Raw genomic sequence first — 15,913 nt, 5'->3', positions numbered from 1 at the left:
AGAAGGAAGCAATATAAAAGCAACACACAAAAACACTCCAAAACTACACACTCTTAGTTTCTAAATCAGTAAAGACCCTTTTGGGATGCCCACAGTCATAACCTACACCCTCAGGTGACTTCAATAGCTAGGGTACTGGAGACATTAATATCTTACTGTTGTTTTTAGAACATTCTTAGGAATTGGTCAAAGGAAAAGGTTATAAGAACAAACAAGAGATCATACATATTCTTAAGCAGGCAAATACTTTCAGATTCCCCAAGCAGAGTCATTCAGTGTAATAGGTTAAGCCAAAGTCAATGGTCAAAAGTTTATATGAGCTGAAGCACTTCTGGTAGGCAAGTAAGAAAAGGTCTTCGCACGATGTTTGAGAAGTCTTTGAAGAAAAGAAGAATCAAGGTAGGGCCACAAGCTGTTTAGGCTTGCGAGTAGTAGAAGAAGCAAGCAACTCTACAATAGGAGCTAAGTTCTCTCAGACTTTAAAGTACCTTTGGATTGAAGAAAAAGTGCAGCAGAGGACTTCTGTTCCTGTGCAGCTCTGCAGATCTCACTGTTCCTGGGCCGCAGTCGTGGGGATAAGAGGGAGGACATCTGGGGACTCCTGCACTGCAATGGGATAGTAACCACTCGCAACGGGCAATCTTCAAACAAGTGGCACTTTGGTGTTTCAGCTCCTTGCGACTACCGCAAATAGCAACACTGCGTTCCTGGCTGTCGAGATGGACTTTCCTTGCTTCTGGGGTCCCGCACTCTGTTGAGGGGTCTCAGGCTCAGTCAGTCCTGCTTCCTGGTAGTCCAGAGGATCTTCCTGAAGCTCTTGGCCAGCTTAAAAGCAACACACACAATCTGGTGTTCCTCTCCCTGGCTATTCGGTTTCCAGCAGTAACTCAGTGGAAATTCAACCAGCTCTGAGATGGATGTCCAGGTGGCTTACTTTGGAGTTGCTTGGTCCCACCAACTCAAAAGGGAGAAGTCGTCCTTGCAGGGGCTTGTCCGTCGATATGAATTTGGAGTTTTAGTACAGCAGCAGGGCGTCACTGGGCACACCAACAGTCCAGGAGTTGCAGCAGGCATCCTCTTTAAGTTCTTCCTCCGTTCCTTCGTTCAGTGGTCGATTCTGCCTTCCAAGCCAAAAGCCTCGCCTTTTATTCAGTTCTCTCCCATTCATTCCAGGCTAGCTGTCAGTCACCCAGCAGGGTGGCTGTCCTTGACGGACAGTCAGCCGGCCAATCACTACAGAGTGCATTTGGGTCTCCTAGGAGACTAAACACAGGGAGTTTAGGGCACCTCCCACACTTGCCTGCACTCACCAGACCCCCTGGAGCCAGAGGCTGGCTTCATTCGTGAATCCCGACAAAGGCAAAGCGAACAAAGGGACCAAACCTGGTTTGGTGTACAGAGTAAATCTCAAGGACATTTCCACAAAGAAAAAAGACGACCGCTGCCATTTTGACAAAAAATGGCACCCTTGAGTGCTTTACTACAGCTGCGAACGCAGCCCGCGGTAAATGCACACCACAGTAGTTAAAAGTAAACCATTGCCATCAGCCATTCAGTGAGGAAAGGATGACATAAAAATGTTACATGAGAAGCTAGACAAAGGGGATACTACGTTACCCCTCCAGCACCCGATTGTAAGATGGTGTGGGCTGGGTCTAGAAAGCTACAAATGTAGGTAAAGTCAATTTCACTTTGTTGCTCTGGGAAACAGTAGTTTATCCCAGAGAAGGTATTTAAACCTTGGGAATTCTGAAAGACTTCCCTGTGCCATTGCACTGAAGGCGCTGTGTGACAAAATTTAAAACATGATGCCTATGGAGTTTGTCAGGCTCCATAACCAAAAAAAGCACAAAGTTAAAACATCACATTAAAATACATGAGTGAGTGGGAAAAAGGGTCTCACTCTCTCCAGGTTAAAAAAAAATCAAGTCCTTAAAATCCAGCAAATTTGCTGGGGGTCTCTAAGGTGGAGGGAATTAGCACATTTCTGAGAATTCTCCCTAACAGTCACCATACAAAAAGTAGATGCCTATGGAGTTTGTCAGACTCCAACATCAAAGAAAACACAATCCAAATCAGGACAAAACACATGAGAGAGTGAGAAAAAGGGCTCATGCCCTCCAGGGTTAAAATTAAAAGTCCTAAAGTCCAGCAAAAGAGCTGGGGGGCTCTATGGTTGAAGGGAATTAGCAGAGAAATGAGAATTCTCCCTAACTATTTCCAAAGCACAATTCTATGCTTCAGAGCAAACACATTACTAGATTGCTCCTCTTTGGACAAGTGTGTGCAGCCTTTTGATATTATTGCTCAAGATCACACAGTCGGAAGTGGAGGCAAAACACGAACCAAATGGACCTTAAGATGATCAACCCACAAGCGGCAGAAAATTGGGAAACCTGATAAGAGTTTCATCACATATTGCAAAAGAATCATCAGCATCGACACTGCTTAGCAATGCCCTCTGGCAAAGGATTTTGGTCACCTGGCAAAGAGGAAAAACAAACCTTGACTTGTGTGCTGAGATGTTTGCTGGGTGATGACCTGCTGTGTTGACTGGGTAGGAGGCTGAACAACTTGAATGACTTTACTTCCGCCTTGGTAGTTTGGAAGCTGGACCACAAGGGTCTGGTAATGCTTCTGAGCGTCCGAGAACTGACTCTGCATCTTCCGCTTATCGTCGTCGCCGAACATCTCCGACCCTTGACTGTTTCTGAGGAACTCTTGGTAGTGAATTTCCAGATCCGACACAACTTTCCTGTAATCTTCATGACGCATTGTTTTGAGCTAAAGCAAAACCCAGAAATGTGTGAATGACAAGGCATTTCAGTAGGAATCAGACTTTTCCATTTTCTCATGGCATTATGTTGCACGTTAAAAATGAGCAGAAAAAAACATTAATAATACTTGAAAAAGGAAATTTGAAATATGCTCAACCCAATCATTCATTGTAAATCCAGTTACATGAATAGGCGCTATTTATGTTTCCGTGGCTCATACCCAGGTTCGGAACATCATAACAGTAAGCACTTTGCACCTACAAACATGTGTATCTATAAAAAGTTCACCCACCACACTGTTGTTGCTACTGTCCCAGAGCAACCATTCGAAATATACAAACAACCAGAAATGCTCCCAATAGGAGGAATACAACTGTTGCTTAAGAAACGATATACTAAGGTGACTCTGTGGTGTGGATCAGGGCTTTCCTACTGCTTCCCTTCTTTTTCGTGGTGTCCCTTTGTGAGCACAGTTTTTTGTTCACAGTTGTATGCACACTGTCGTTAGCACAGTTGTATGGAGAAGATCCCAGTGAGACCACTTTCTTTTTTTTTTGGCTGTTTGTCTTCTGTTTATACATGTGAACGACCCCTGTAATAACCAATTATTTAAAACCATGCGTTTCCCTTAAAAGGCAGTGGGGGGCTCACTCATGTGAAGGGAGAGGAAGCCCTTCACGTTCTCCCATTCCCCCTCATTCGCCTGTGCACATGGCTCTCTGCATAGCATCATGGAGGTTATGAGGTAAAGGAATGCCATGGAAACAGGGACGCGGTAAGAAGACCCGCTACCATGTGGACTGGAAGACGCTGCAAGGCAACTAAGAACAAGCGGTCGCAGCTTCCCTACAACTGTTTTTTTGTTGAGCATCCAAGTCAGGGATTTTGGCTCTTAAAGCTAAATTCAGGTTTACAAAGATATAGATTGGTCCCCAAAGAACCTTGGGGTGTAACTAAACACCTTCACACCTTTGGGGTAGCTTCGTGGCAATTCTGGAAAAGACCGGCTCTGGCGTGGTGCATAGCACAATACATGATTTGTGTCAAGTATTTGTACATAACATAAGTCGATTAAAGAAACATCTAGTCTAAAAATAAAAATTCATACACACACCTTGGCAAGTGTCATCGTTTTAATTTTCTCAATGTCCAGCATACAGTATTTCCAAGACACCAAACTCTTCATGTTAATGTACAGTTGGTTCCAGAAGGACAGAAATAATTCGTAGTACTGCTCAATCCTAGAAAGGAAATTAAAATACATTTTAGATATTCAAGAAAAAATAATTTTGCAATGCCAATCAATTGTTCGTCGATGGATTTGCCACTGCTAAGGTGCACAGTTTGACTTTTTTTTCCTTCAAAAGGGAACTTTATTATTTACATTTCTCACTCAGCTCAGGTAATTTGGCTGGAGTCAGAGGGATCCACTAAAAATCTAGGTCTAGGATCTGAAAAATTACCCTTTGAGAGCTAAAGCTTGAAGGCAAGAAGACCCAGCACTGGCAATTGGCTATTTTATTGTGATATTTACCTTTTTGTTTCGACCAGATATTGACCTCTTTCCAGACACTGACAGCATGCATTGACATCATTTGCCAGTTACACAAAGCACAAGTGTTGCATTCCCATCAAATACCCATGTGCCGGCACTGTTAAAAATATTTTCTTTTTGTTGCTTTCCTTCCATAAACTTCTATGGGACACCCGTAGTTTTTGCCATGTTTGGCCTTCTGACCTGACTTTTTGAAGTTAAGTAAATCATTCTGCTCAACTCCCCTTGCTTTGTCACCATTTCTATGGGGAAACTTATTAATCCATAATACCACCATTGCTGAAAGACTATGGGCCTCATTACGAGTTTGGCAGTAACCCGCTGGTATCACCGGCAGGTGACTGCTGCTGCCGAACTCATAACACCATTCTGCCACCTGATATCCAAGTCCACCTGGACTAGTCCGGGGATATCAGGTGGCAGAAAGTCCAAGTCCCCATTCCCGTGGAGTCCCATAGGACTACAGAAGCACCTTTGTTGATAGTGCTTTGGACCATTTGTATTACAATTTCTTTGTACTGATTCTACAGCCCTCTAACCCTCCTAAAATAAGTCTGGATGCTCTGTCTACGCTACCATGTACTCAGGTGGTACAGCCTTATACTAAGAGTGGAGTCTTGTGCTGCCTCCGTTGAATGGTTTTACTAAGCCCTTAGTTGGACTTCAGAGGGCGTGCTGTAACTGTATAAAAGTTGAAGTTCCTGGAGTGAAAAGCAGGTCGACCACTGGAAGCTGAGGTAACTGGAAGCTGAGGTAACTGAAGAAGACGACCAGAGACGCCTGCAGACCCTTTGCAAAAGCGTGAAGCGACCACTGTTGTTCTGACCCAATTTTATGTGTGACAGAGGAACTCTGAAGAGGATGACTCCTTCCCTTTGACTGATAGGAACAACCAGTCCCAAGACGAACTTTGATTTGAGCCATCTCCCGAGATCCTGTGAGCTTCCAGAGCTGCGGAACTCAGTCTGCAGTTTGGAAAGATTTCCCTTTACTGCACCTTTCCTTCCATTTTAATGGACCCCCAACGTTTTGCTTTTATTGTTTATCCTGACCTGTGCTTTTCACAGTGCAGTGCTATTTCTTTTTTGCTCATCTGTTATGGGGAAACTGACATGTCCTTCAGGCTGTCAGTGTAGTTACTTAATTGCTATTTTTTGTAACTTATCACTTGTGGTAACTTTTTAGCATTGTACAATGCATTTTACAATGCAATACAATGGGGTATATTTTTGTTTTTGCCCTATTACCAACACTCGGAGGATGTTTGCTTACTTTAGGTGTGCTAAATGGACAAGCTGCTGGCAGCAGTGACTTGACAATTTTTTGGTGCTTTTCATTGTAGCCTTAAATCGTTTACTGTGTTTGGCTACTAACTGTGGCTAGTGACCAAACACGGCCATGCCACAAGGTTTTTCATTTGTCCTTTAGCCATCATGTTTTTTAGCCTTCTTCCTTGCCTCCGAGGCCAGGAAAATCCTTATTTGGACTTCCAGTGCCCATAAAAGCAGAGGCTTTTGGCGGGCTACTGGAGGCCTATGTGTGTTTGCTGGCAGGATGTAGGCTGGGGCTGTCTGGTCCCAATCCACAAACTGGTTTTAGTGTGTCTGCGTGTTATGCACGAGTGTTCCTGCAAGTGGTCCTGATTGGACCACTGCTGGAGTGTATGGTGCTAGTTCTGCTATTGGCTAGTGGGAGCTTCTCCTCTTACATAGCTTTTGGGATAGGAAGAGGACCCCTGCACCTAGAGAAACCTGAAAGAGCCAAGACTCCTGTCCAGCTGTAAGACCCGGGAGGAGACCAGAGACCCGTCTGAAAGAGGCCTGGCGGCCAACTTCTGCTGCTGTCCTGGAAGAGCCCTGTCTTGCTGTCGATCTTCAGCAGTCCTGGGAGGGAGCTGTGACCCCCGTGGAGTGGTGGGAACATCCATTCCTAACATCTGCTCGGTCGGTACCCTGTGAAGAAGAGCCTTCAGAAGTGCTCCAGGACTGCCCTTTGGCTGACCAGCTCTGAGTTTGGGTAACTGTGCTGCCGACATCACTGTTCTGAGTTGAGGCCTGGAGCTTGGGGGATTCTCAGTTGGTCCTACAAGGCTTACCTCAGCGAAATTTCGGAGTCCTAGCCACAAGGGGACCCATGATAGGAGGGAAAGTCAGAGAGTGACAAGCAAGTCCCCTTGGGTCACCGTACTGCGGTGACCACCGTCTGAAACAGCTTACCTAGGTCGACTCCAGTCCCGAGAGTGGTCCTGCATCATGTTTTGCTGCTTTCTGCCACCGAGAGTCCTTGCACCAGCCAAAGACACCGACCAGAGAATCAAGGACTGAGGCCAATAGTTAAGGAGCGTTCTCATTTTTTGTGTTAATTCCCCTCTATGTTAGAGATCCCCAGCTATTTTGCTGGACTTCAGCACTTTTCATTTTTATCCTGGCGAGAGCGAGACCTTTTTCCCCACTCTCTCGTGTGTTTTTATCATCTGAGTGTTTCTTTCGGTTTTGGAGTCTAACAAACTCCATAGGCATCATATTTTTGTATTGTGACCCAAAGCACCCTCAGAGCAGTGTCACAGAAAAGTCCTTTGGATTTCTCTTAAGGTTTTGAATACCTTCTCTCGGATAAACTACTGTTTCCAAGAGTAATAGTGAAATTGACTTTACTTACCTTTCTCTCTTTATAGACCCAGCACACACCATCCTCCATACTTGGTATCCCCTTTGGTCTACTTTCTCATGTAATATTTTTATGTTACCCTTAGTATAATTAATGGCCGGTGGCAGTGGTTTATTTTTCCTACCATTATGCATTTTTGCCGCAGGCTGAATCCTCAGCTTGCAGTAGTGTACCCATGGGTGCCCATTGTGTCAAAATGGCCCAGTCTTCTTTTTTTCGCCATTTCTTGCTTGTAAGGTCCTTCATGAGATTTACTCGGCGCAACAAACCCAGTTTGGCCCCTTTGTTCATTTTGTCTTTGGCGGGATTCACTGGTGAAGCCGCCTCTGTTTCCAACGTGTCTGGCAGGGCAGAAAGCAAGGGAGGTTCCCGAAACTCCCTGCGCTTAGTCTCATTGGTTACAGAAATGCACCCAAAAGGTGATTGGCTGGCTGACTGTCCTTGGAGGACAGCCACCCCGCTGTGTGAGTGACAGCCAGGCTGCGAACGAAATGGGAGAGATTTGCATAAAAGCAAGGTATTTTGCAAGGAAGGCAGAGTCGACCACTAGATGAAGGAAACACAGACGAAACTGGAAGAGAAGCTTGCTGCACCTTCCTGGGCCATTGTTTTGCCCGGTGAAGCCCTGCTGCAGTGATGAAGCTCAGAATTTCTAATCGACTAGAGAAGCCCGGAAAGAACGACTTCTCCCCTTGGGTTGGTGGGACTGACCCCAAGACGAACTTGACTGGAAACCCTCTCCCTGCTGGCTGTACTTCTTTGCTAATGCTGGAACCAAGTGCCAGGGAACAGGAAGACCAGCGTATTGTTTTTAAGCCAGACCCGAGATCCAGGAAGATCCTCCAGACTCCCTCAAAGCAGGACACTCCAAGTCTGAGCCACCACAACAGAGTGCTGGACCCCAGAAGCAAGGGGAGCCCACAAGGTGTCCAAGAACCACAGTGGTGCTATTTGCCGGTAGCTGAAACTGCAAAGTGCTGCTGATCTGAAGTGTGCCCATTTCCAACGCCGACATTCAAACCGTAGAGCAGGAGTCCCCAGATGTCCTCCCTCTTGTCCCCATGACTGAGGCCCAGGAAAAAAAGGATCTGCAGGACTACAACAGGAACAGAAGCCAGCTGGAACCTTTTCTTCAGACTCAAGGTACTGTGTAGCTAGGGGCACTTACCTCTTGATGTGTGGTTGTGTGTAGCTTGCTTGCTCTCACTGGAGACTTGCATTTGCTGCCATTTGCAGATTGTCTTGCAGCTTTGCTCTTCACAAGCCTCCCAGCTTGTGGCCCAACAGTGATTTCATTTACAACAAAAACTCTCTTAACGTTGTGCAAGACTTTTGCCCTATCTTCAAGACGTGCCTCAGCTCCCCTAGACTTTGCTGAATTGACAATGGCTGCCCTGGCTCCCTGCAGACTCTTCTTACCCTCTGACTGTGTTTATCTGTCCCTCAAAAAGTCATACATAAGTCACTTGTATAGCTGGAAAAGGGTTAACCTATATTTCATTGGGGATTGTAAAGTACTTACCGGTTTGGAGAAATGTGTTAACCATTGTTTCCTTCCCAAACCTTTTACTTTTTCCATCACTCCAGAGTTGCATTTAAGTGTTAAAGTGATATATCAATGTCCACAGTGTCCTAGCAATTGAAGTCACCTGAGGGTGTAGGAAGTGTGTGTGTGACATTCCAAAAGGGTATCTACGTACTTACTAGCGCTGGGGCAGTGTATTTTTTAAGTGTATTTTATTGTTGCACATTGCCCTTTCTAAAGAAGGCTTATTTTAAAATGGACTGTTAGATAAATAATTATTTAATCAAGAAACCTTGAGTATAAGTGTTATTTGAATACTTATCACTGTGAATCTCTATGTTGCATCTCTACAGCTCAGATTGACACCTCTGGAGATAAGCATGGCTGCTCAGTCACTCTACCAATTTGTTTATTGTGTAGTACAGGCCTATACCAAAGGCTGGGTTACCTATTGCCAAGAGGACAAGGCTGGTGTAGTCTCCCACAGGGATACTACATACAATCTTGCTTAACACTGATGGCGGAAGATGCGCCCTCAGACCACTTCCAATGACCTGCCAAGTCCTGTGAAGAATTGGAGTACGGGGGGTGAGTTACAGTGGTTCTAACCTGCCCCTAAACCCCCATTAAATGTTTTGCTATCTTTTCTAAAACGTTTACAATACTTCAGCTTTGCCACTGCTTGCTCGTGCATGCCTTCCGAATGTTAGGGGCACTTTTGTTAGTTAGAATAACGTGTCCTCTATCCCTTGGAATCGTTCACTGGACCCCAGAGACCCTACCTTCATTTCTTCCAGCGTTACAAACTATGTCAGAACTTTTCCTGAACTTTTGGGCATAAGGCCCCAGACAATTTAGGGAAGGACTCTTTAAGCTAGGGTTCTCTGTGGACCTGTAGTGCATAATCTAGTCTACACTTTCCTTTACAGGGGTTTGATATGCATTATGCCCTACTCTAGTGACTGTATATATGCATTATATTATTAGAGTTGTGTGATACTTCTGCCCGTAAGTAGTCATTTTTCATAGTATTGTTGGGCAATAGAAAAATCAACAATTTGTATACATACTGTATAGGTGTAATTTGTGACTCACATTGTGTATACTCAGTGTGGACCCTTTACAAGCTCACACCTCTTGAGACTTAGCCTAGACTGCTCGTCACTGCTACCTTGAATTGGTTTGGCTACAGCTCCCAGAGTTTCCCCGACACAGCATAGGTTGGCCTTCTATACATCTGTCCCCCAGGCCAGAGTATAGAAAATCAGCCAAAAGCACATTTCGGTAAACTGCTGAGGAAGAGTGCAGAGAAGTGAGAGCTGGAATTGGTGAGGCTCCTGAAGTGAGAAGCAAGCAGACCACTGGAAACTGAAGTAACCAAAGGAGAAGACGATAACCAGTGACTCCTGCAGACCCTTTGCAACACTGAAGCGACCACTGCTGTCCGGACCCCATTTTCTGTGCGACAGAGAGGAACTCCAAAGAGGACGGCTTCTTCCCTTTCACTGGTGGGAACAACCAGTCCGAAGGCTAACTTTGATTTGAGTCATCTGCCAAGGCCCTGCGAGTTTCCAGAGCTGCAGTACCCCAAAACCAACAGACCTGCTGCCCATTTCAAGTGCATCATCATGGAAAGGCCGAAGCCATCTAAATACTTGCTGAGTCCTCAAGGACACTCCAGAGACCCAATACAACTCACCCAGACCCCCTTCAGCAGAGTGTGGGACTATAGGAAATGAAGAAGATTGACCAGGCAAATTGCGTCCTTTGCTGGTGCTGCAGAAAAGGCCCCAAAGCCGCAGAGTGACCAGAGAAGTTGATGAAAGCTGTGCCAGAGGTCCTCCCTCGAGACTGATGCTGATGGATCCCATCCATTGTCCTGCCTTTCGTCATCAGACCAAGGAATCCGTAGGTTGGGTCCAGATCTGAAACATCGCAGAGCATCCAGCACTAAGGTTTTCTTCAAACCTAAGGTACTTTGGTGGAAAGGGTATTGCTTACCTTATTCCAGAAAGTCGCTCCAGAGCATTGGAGTGCACGTACAGCTGTCCAGGGCAACCCCCTCTTACCTCTGATTGAAGCTGCTGCTTGTGTGTAACGCTCACCTGGTATCCACGGGGACGTCACTCAGCCTGTTCTGACCTCTTACGACCTCGAACCCTTCCCTGGAGTCTACTCGCCTGGAGACTGGGCCTTGTTTTCTTGGAAAGTGTGCTCTCCGTCCTGCTTTCAGCACAGGGGCGCGTTGAATGATGCGGGCTCGTTGCTGCCTAGTTACTTCACTCGCAAGAGTCCGACAGATAAGTATAATGAGTCTTTTGAATAGTTCTCTAACTTCGTTCCTTTCCTCCCTTAGATGATGGGCGGCGTCCGGGGATGGCGACGTGCTGCTGAGATGAGTAGCGCTGAAGGTGAGTGAGAGCGCGATGCGTGATGCGACCCGTTCGTATTTGTATTGAACTGCGTTCTTTTTCTGTGTCTTTTAGGTGCCGCAACGTTTTCAGCGTGGATGCCGGTTATGAAGAAGAAATGCGGTGAGTAAGCGCGGTATGCGGTGCCTCTAGCTGTTTCCACGCTAACCTGGAGTGTTTTTTCCGTCTTGCAGATGGATGAGAAGTTCCGGAGACAGAGTTCCCCCAGAGCGGCTGGGATTCAGGTAAGCGTTTGAAGCTCGTACAGTTTTTAGAAATAAGCGAAGATTTGCTGAATGCTTACTAATGCCTTTTTTCTGTTCTTTTCCCTTTTCCTTAGGAAGCGGCGTGCCGGGATGGGAATGACACAGCCGAAGTTGCCCGCAGAACAGAAGGAGCGATGAATGATGGGCAGAAGCGCCGCAAGGTAAGGCTGTTCCTAACGGTGTTCTTGTTCTTGCAGGAGCTGAGCGCAGAAGAAAGATGCAGGCCTACTGGAGACCGATCCGAACACGGTGAGTGTCACGCTGCAGGTGCAGAAAACACAAAGCATGTTTCTCAGCCTGGGCATGGCTTAAATAGTCTCTGGGCTGAACCACACCCAAAAGACCAGACTGCACATGCAGTTCTGGGAACCGAAATATGTGGGGGCATCCATCTTGTCCCCATCAATGCACTACAAGTCCAATCCCCAATGTTATCCTATGGGATTGAGTCTGGTGCCACAAGCACCAGGTCTGACACTCCAAGTGGGTCTTTGGAGGGATGGAGAGGCCCTTGAGGGCCATGTAGGTGATCGTGGCCTGGCTCCAGCCTAACATCTTGGAGGGCTGGGGACATGAGGGGCAGGAATCATGACATTGTGTCCCTTTAGCGAGTTCTTTCTCAAGGTCTCCAATGTTTAAGTCTTCTTGAATCTTCTTTCCTAGAAACTAGAAAGTATCCCCAGGAAATTTTTACTTCTGTTGCTTTTCAAGACTTTAAGCCTCTGCAAACTATCTTTTAGCTAGGGTTGCGTTTCGGACTTTAAAATACTTGCTGTGCGGGGAAACTGCTTCTAGAACCTGAAGCTCTGCTAGGATAACACTAACCAACTGGTTTCCTTCCCAAAAATCACTATCTCATATGTGTATGCTGACTAAATGCAATTACCGTATTACTTTGTGGGTGCACATTACCAATAGTATGGTAGACCTGTGAAATTCCTTTAACAATTGTGCCTGTTCAGCAACTAACTAAGAAGGGGCCTTTTTAAAGTATTGTAAAGTATAGCTATGTGTGTTGGTTTATTGTGCTTAGTATTTAACAGTGACTCTTGTGTAAATATAATCAATCTATATTTTAATATAAATGTATGTGTTCTTTTGATGTGCATTACTAGCTGGGTTCAGTGTACTTACCTCATTTTCCTCTTAAAATAAGCCTGACTGCTCTGCCAATCTACCAAGGTCTCCGAGTTAGTACAGACCGATACTCAGAGTTGGAGATCAACAAACCACTGGGATAGGTTACTACAGTTTTACATCCAAGTGGGACTTTAGGAAAACTCCCCTAACACAGACCCCATAGGAAGAAAAGCACGACAGCTGCTTGAAATGCATACTACCATACATTCACACCGATTGATGCTCAGCTGCAAATAATTTTGACAGTTTTTGCCCAATTTCAAGGGATTATAGCTGGGATGCTGTTAGCCACAAATGCCTTTGGGTTTTTCTTTGAAATACTAAGCAAAACCACCATGAGAAAATGAAAACAAAGAAAAAAGTGAAACATCCAGCACACACCTAATCTCAAGGGTGAGTTCAACAGTAGAGCCAGTTAAGTAACACATGTACCGACTGTTAAAAAGAATAAAGGGTAATAGAATAACTTTCAAAGATCCAAGTTGGCGGTCTCCTCAGAGATGCCATGAAGTAAGTAATGGAGTTTTGCCAGAGATCCCTCCAGCAGGACTGCGTGTAGAAGAGGATGGCAGTGTTACAAAATAAGCGTAGTTATTTATTTAGCTGAATGTAGATGTGGCCATGATCCGCTGGCGCCACAATAATGAAGGCTGGTGAGGGAAAGTGGAAGGTCGCGAGGCAAGGACCGTCTATCCGAAGTTCAAGAGTGTGGAATAAACAGATGGACTTTTTCCTGAGGGGAGGGGGGACATACTACAGGCCAGACCTGTTCTCCCATATGTGCTGCAAGACTCAAAACTCGGGTGTAACATCTGAAATAAACCTAGCGCCAGAGGTGTCACTATGGACCTGGTAACTTACTTGGTAGAGAGGTCTACAGCAATTGGATTTGGAGGTGGTACAATAAGGCTGACAGATGGGACCAACATATCAAGTCCTCCTGGGCCGGTCACGTGCCATTTGCTCCGCTCGGTGTTATTCTTCAAGATACATTCATCTCCCTTGCGTATTGTTTTCTGGAAGAGAAACCAAAAGAATAATGAGCTAAAACATGGACAAATGGAGGGTTGAAAATCAATGAGCATTGTCATGGAAAGAAAGGGAACAGGCTCATTTGCACCATTTCTAGATGAAGCAGTGTTAGTGAACGCGTTCACCTAGGTTTGTAGTGCAGATACACATGCAAAACCGAAATAAACATAGAAAAACTCCATCGTAGACAGATTTTCTGGTGTGAAACAGAGTTGTTACAATTACATAACCTTTATTGATGTAATGCATATCGTTGATGGCAAACTTTCAAGACAGCCGCACAGGCTTATCCGCCATCTTGAATAAAAGCCACCCATGTGTCTAGAGCAGGCAAAGCGAGCAATCAAACATGTGTGCCCACTCTATGGACATGTTTTGCCCCGCTAAACAAAATGTATTACAGTATCACCCATTCATTCCACAAGAAAGGAATATTTTTTCGAAAAGTCAGCAGGCGCCCCTCCAGAAAGAACATGGCATGACAACCTGTTCTGTGGTTTCTTCCCACTAGTGATGTTTGTGGCACAAAGAGACAAAGGGCTTTTCATTTACATATAATAATGATAATAACTGTGCATTTATATAGCGCTACGAACCATCAGACATCTGAGCGCAGCTTATTATTACCCACAGTGTGTGGTGCTCATTTATCGACCTCGGAAGGATGAAAGGCTGAGTTCGGCCCTGCCGGGATCCGAACCTCCATAGGCAGGCTCTGCAGGATATCAAAGCGAGCGCTCTACTCGCTGTGCTATCTGACCAGCTATAAACTCATTAGGGATATGTGCTGGCACCTACTTGTCTCTGCGTGATGAGCGTCACTCCATATTATAGGAAAATTCAACCCAAATGAAAGGAACGCTTCAGAACACAGCGATATTAGCAAATACTTTGGGATCTGTCTAGGATTGTGGCCAGTAAAGGGCCATCTTCCTGTTTTAAAACCTTAAACCAAACACGGGTAAGAGGGATTACCTGCTTGACCTTAAATATATTACCAAATCCCCAATGAGCACCTCCAATGTGCGGCCTCCCAAATATCTAAAACAAAACAACAAATTCAAAAGTATGCTGAATTCTGCATGCAAAAAAAGAATCGAAATAGGGTTTCCTTCCAGCGATCACTCGGCATCAAACCAGCGACTAGGTCAATGCTACAAGCAACCCTGGCTCTTTCCAACCAAACAACTGCATATGATCAATTGCAAGGCAACTTGACCTCAGGTCTCTGAATACTAGAATTGCTTGAAATCTATCTAGAGCGGTGCCATGCTTAGGATGTTCAGTCCATGGACTCCTTATGCTACAAATCAACCATTAATTGCGATTGAGTAGCAGCACCCGGCCTCAAGCATCACGCTCACTGTGGAAGTAAGCTTTCCCTTCCATTGAAGCTGGAGATCTCATGAGCTGCCTCTCTTATCCGTCCCGAGACCTGTAATGTTCTGGGCGCGTCCTGCAGACGGGGCTTTGCTGCCTCCCAGCAAGGTTTGCACTTTTTAAATCCCATCACTACAAAATGGTTTTAGAATGAAGAAAGATGAGCTCTACTAGAATGGCAGAACACCCCCCTTGAGTATTGGGGGTGGTCAATATGGGCATGCCCATTTTGTGATGAGTAAGAAAACCAGAAAACAGAGAAATAAAATTGGGGCGTGGGGTCAGTTGACAGTCATTATGGATGTGCCCATTATGTAAGTAGTATATTGAATAGAACTAACACTGGGGGATTCGAGTGGTGAAAATGGGCATCTCCATTATGCAAGGAGTAAACTAAAGAGAAGTAAGGAGCCAGAGAAACCTGCTCTGCGAAGCAGGAAGAGGATTATAAACCTGGGGCAATGATGAAAGCTCTTATAAAAGGAAAAATACCAGTGTGTTTTAGGGCTAGTTAATCGAGCTACCAGAGTACAACTGTCGGAGGTTCAGGCATATTAGAAGAGGCGTGGATAGCCAATGTGTAACGTGCATGACCCTGGTTCTGAAAGTTTGGCAGTCACAGCTGTAAGTGAAAGGCTTTCTCTGGTCGTATAGGAGTTGACAATTGGTGAAGTGAAAGGTTTAACCAATTATTGTGCCTCAAAGGCCGGATGCCCCATTGATCCAGGCCCTGAATCATTGGTCTTCAAACTGTAGGGCTCCCCCCCACCCCCTTGGGTGCCCCAAAGGATGTCCAAGGGTGGCTCAAGGCTCTTTACAAACGCATTGCAGTAACTGCTCTTAATGTAAAATATAACCAGTTTTAGCTTGTGGTGGGACCCAGAAACAATAGTTTGACTAAAGGGGAGGGGCTGAGCACAAAAAAGGTTTGAATGCTACTACGCTAAAGCCGTTTCCAGCTAAACAACCTAAGTTGCTTTCACCGGTGTTCAGATAGATTTGCTCTGAGGGGCGTATTCCAGACTCTTCACAATCACAATTGTAATTGTAAAAATCTCTAAAATCATGCCCAGTGAATTGAAGTAATTTGCCTTGCTAGACTCAAAATGTTAAAATGGGAAGGAAGGAGCATCTTCCCCATGTCAAACTAACTTCATATG

General features: G+C 45.3%; 1 protein-coding gene across 3 annotated transcripts in view; it reads right to left on the bottom strand.

Moving 5' to 3' along the window:
• DSP (desmoplakin) overlaps window positions 1-15,913 on the bottom strand; it is a 372,480-nt gene that overhangs the window by 202,132 nt on the left and 154,435 nt on the right. For all 3 annotated transcript variants that reach the window (XM_069613475.1, XM_069613476.1, XM_069613477.1), the window contains exons 12-14: window positions 13,203-13,357; window positions 3,892-4,018; window positions 2,505-2,784 (exon numbers count right to left, since the gene is read on the bottom strand). In XM_069613475.1, the coding sequence (XP_069469576.1) occupies window positions 2,505-2,784; window positions 3,892-4,018; window positions 13,203-13,357 (562 nt within the window). The remainder of the gene's footprint in view (window positions 1-2,504; window positions 2,785-3,891; window positions 4,019-13,202; window positions 13,358-15,913) is intronic.

Source organism: Ambystoma mexicanum, chromosome 5p (assembly GCF_040938575.1).
Source record: "Ambystoma mexicanum isolate Mex_15411 chromosome 5p, UKY_AmexF1_1, whole genome shotgun sequence".
Taxonomy (NCBI): Eukaryota; Metazoa; Chordata; class Amphibia; order Caudata; family Ambystomatidae; genus Ambystoma; species Ambystoma mexicanum.
The sequence above is the reverse complement of the archived record's forward strand: the minus strand, read 5'-3'. Positions and strand labels throughout refer to the sequence as shown.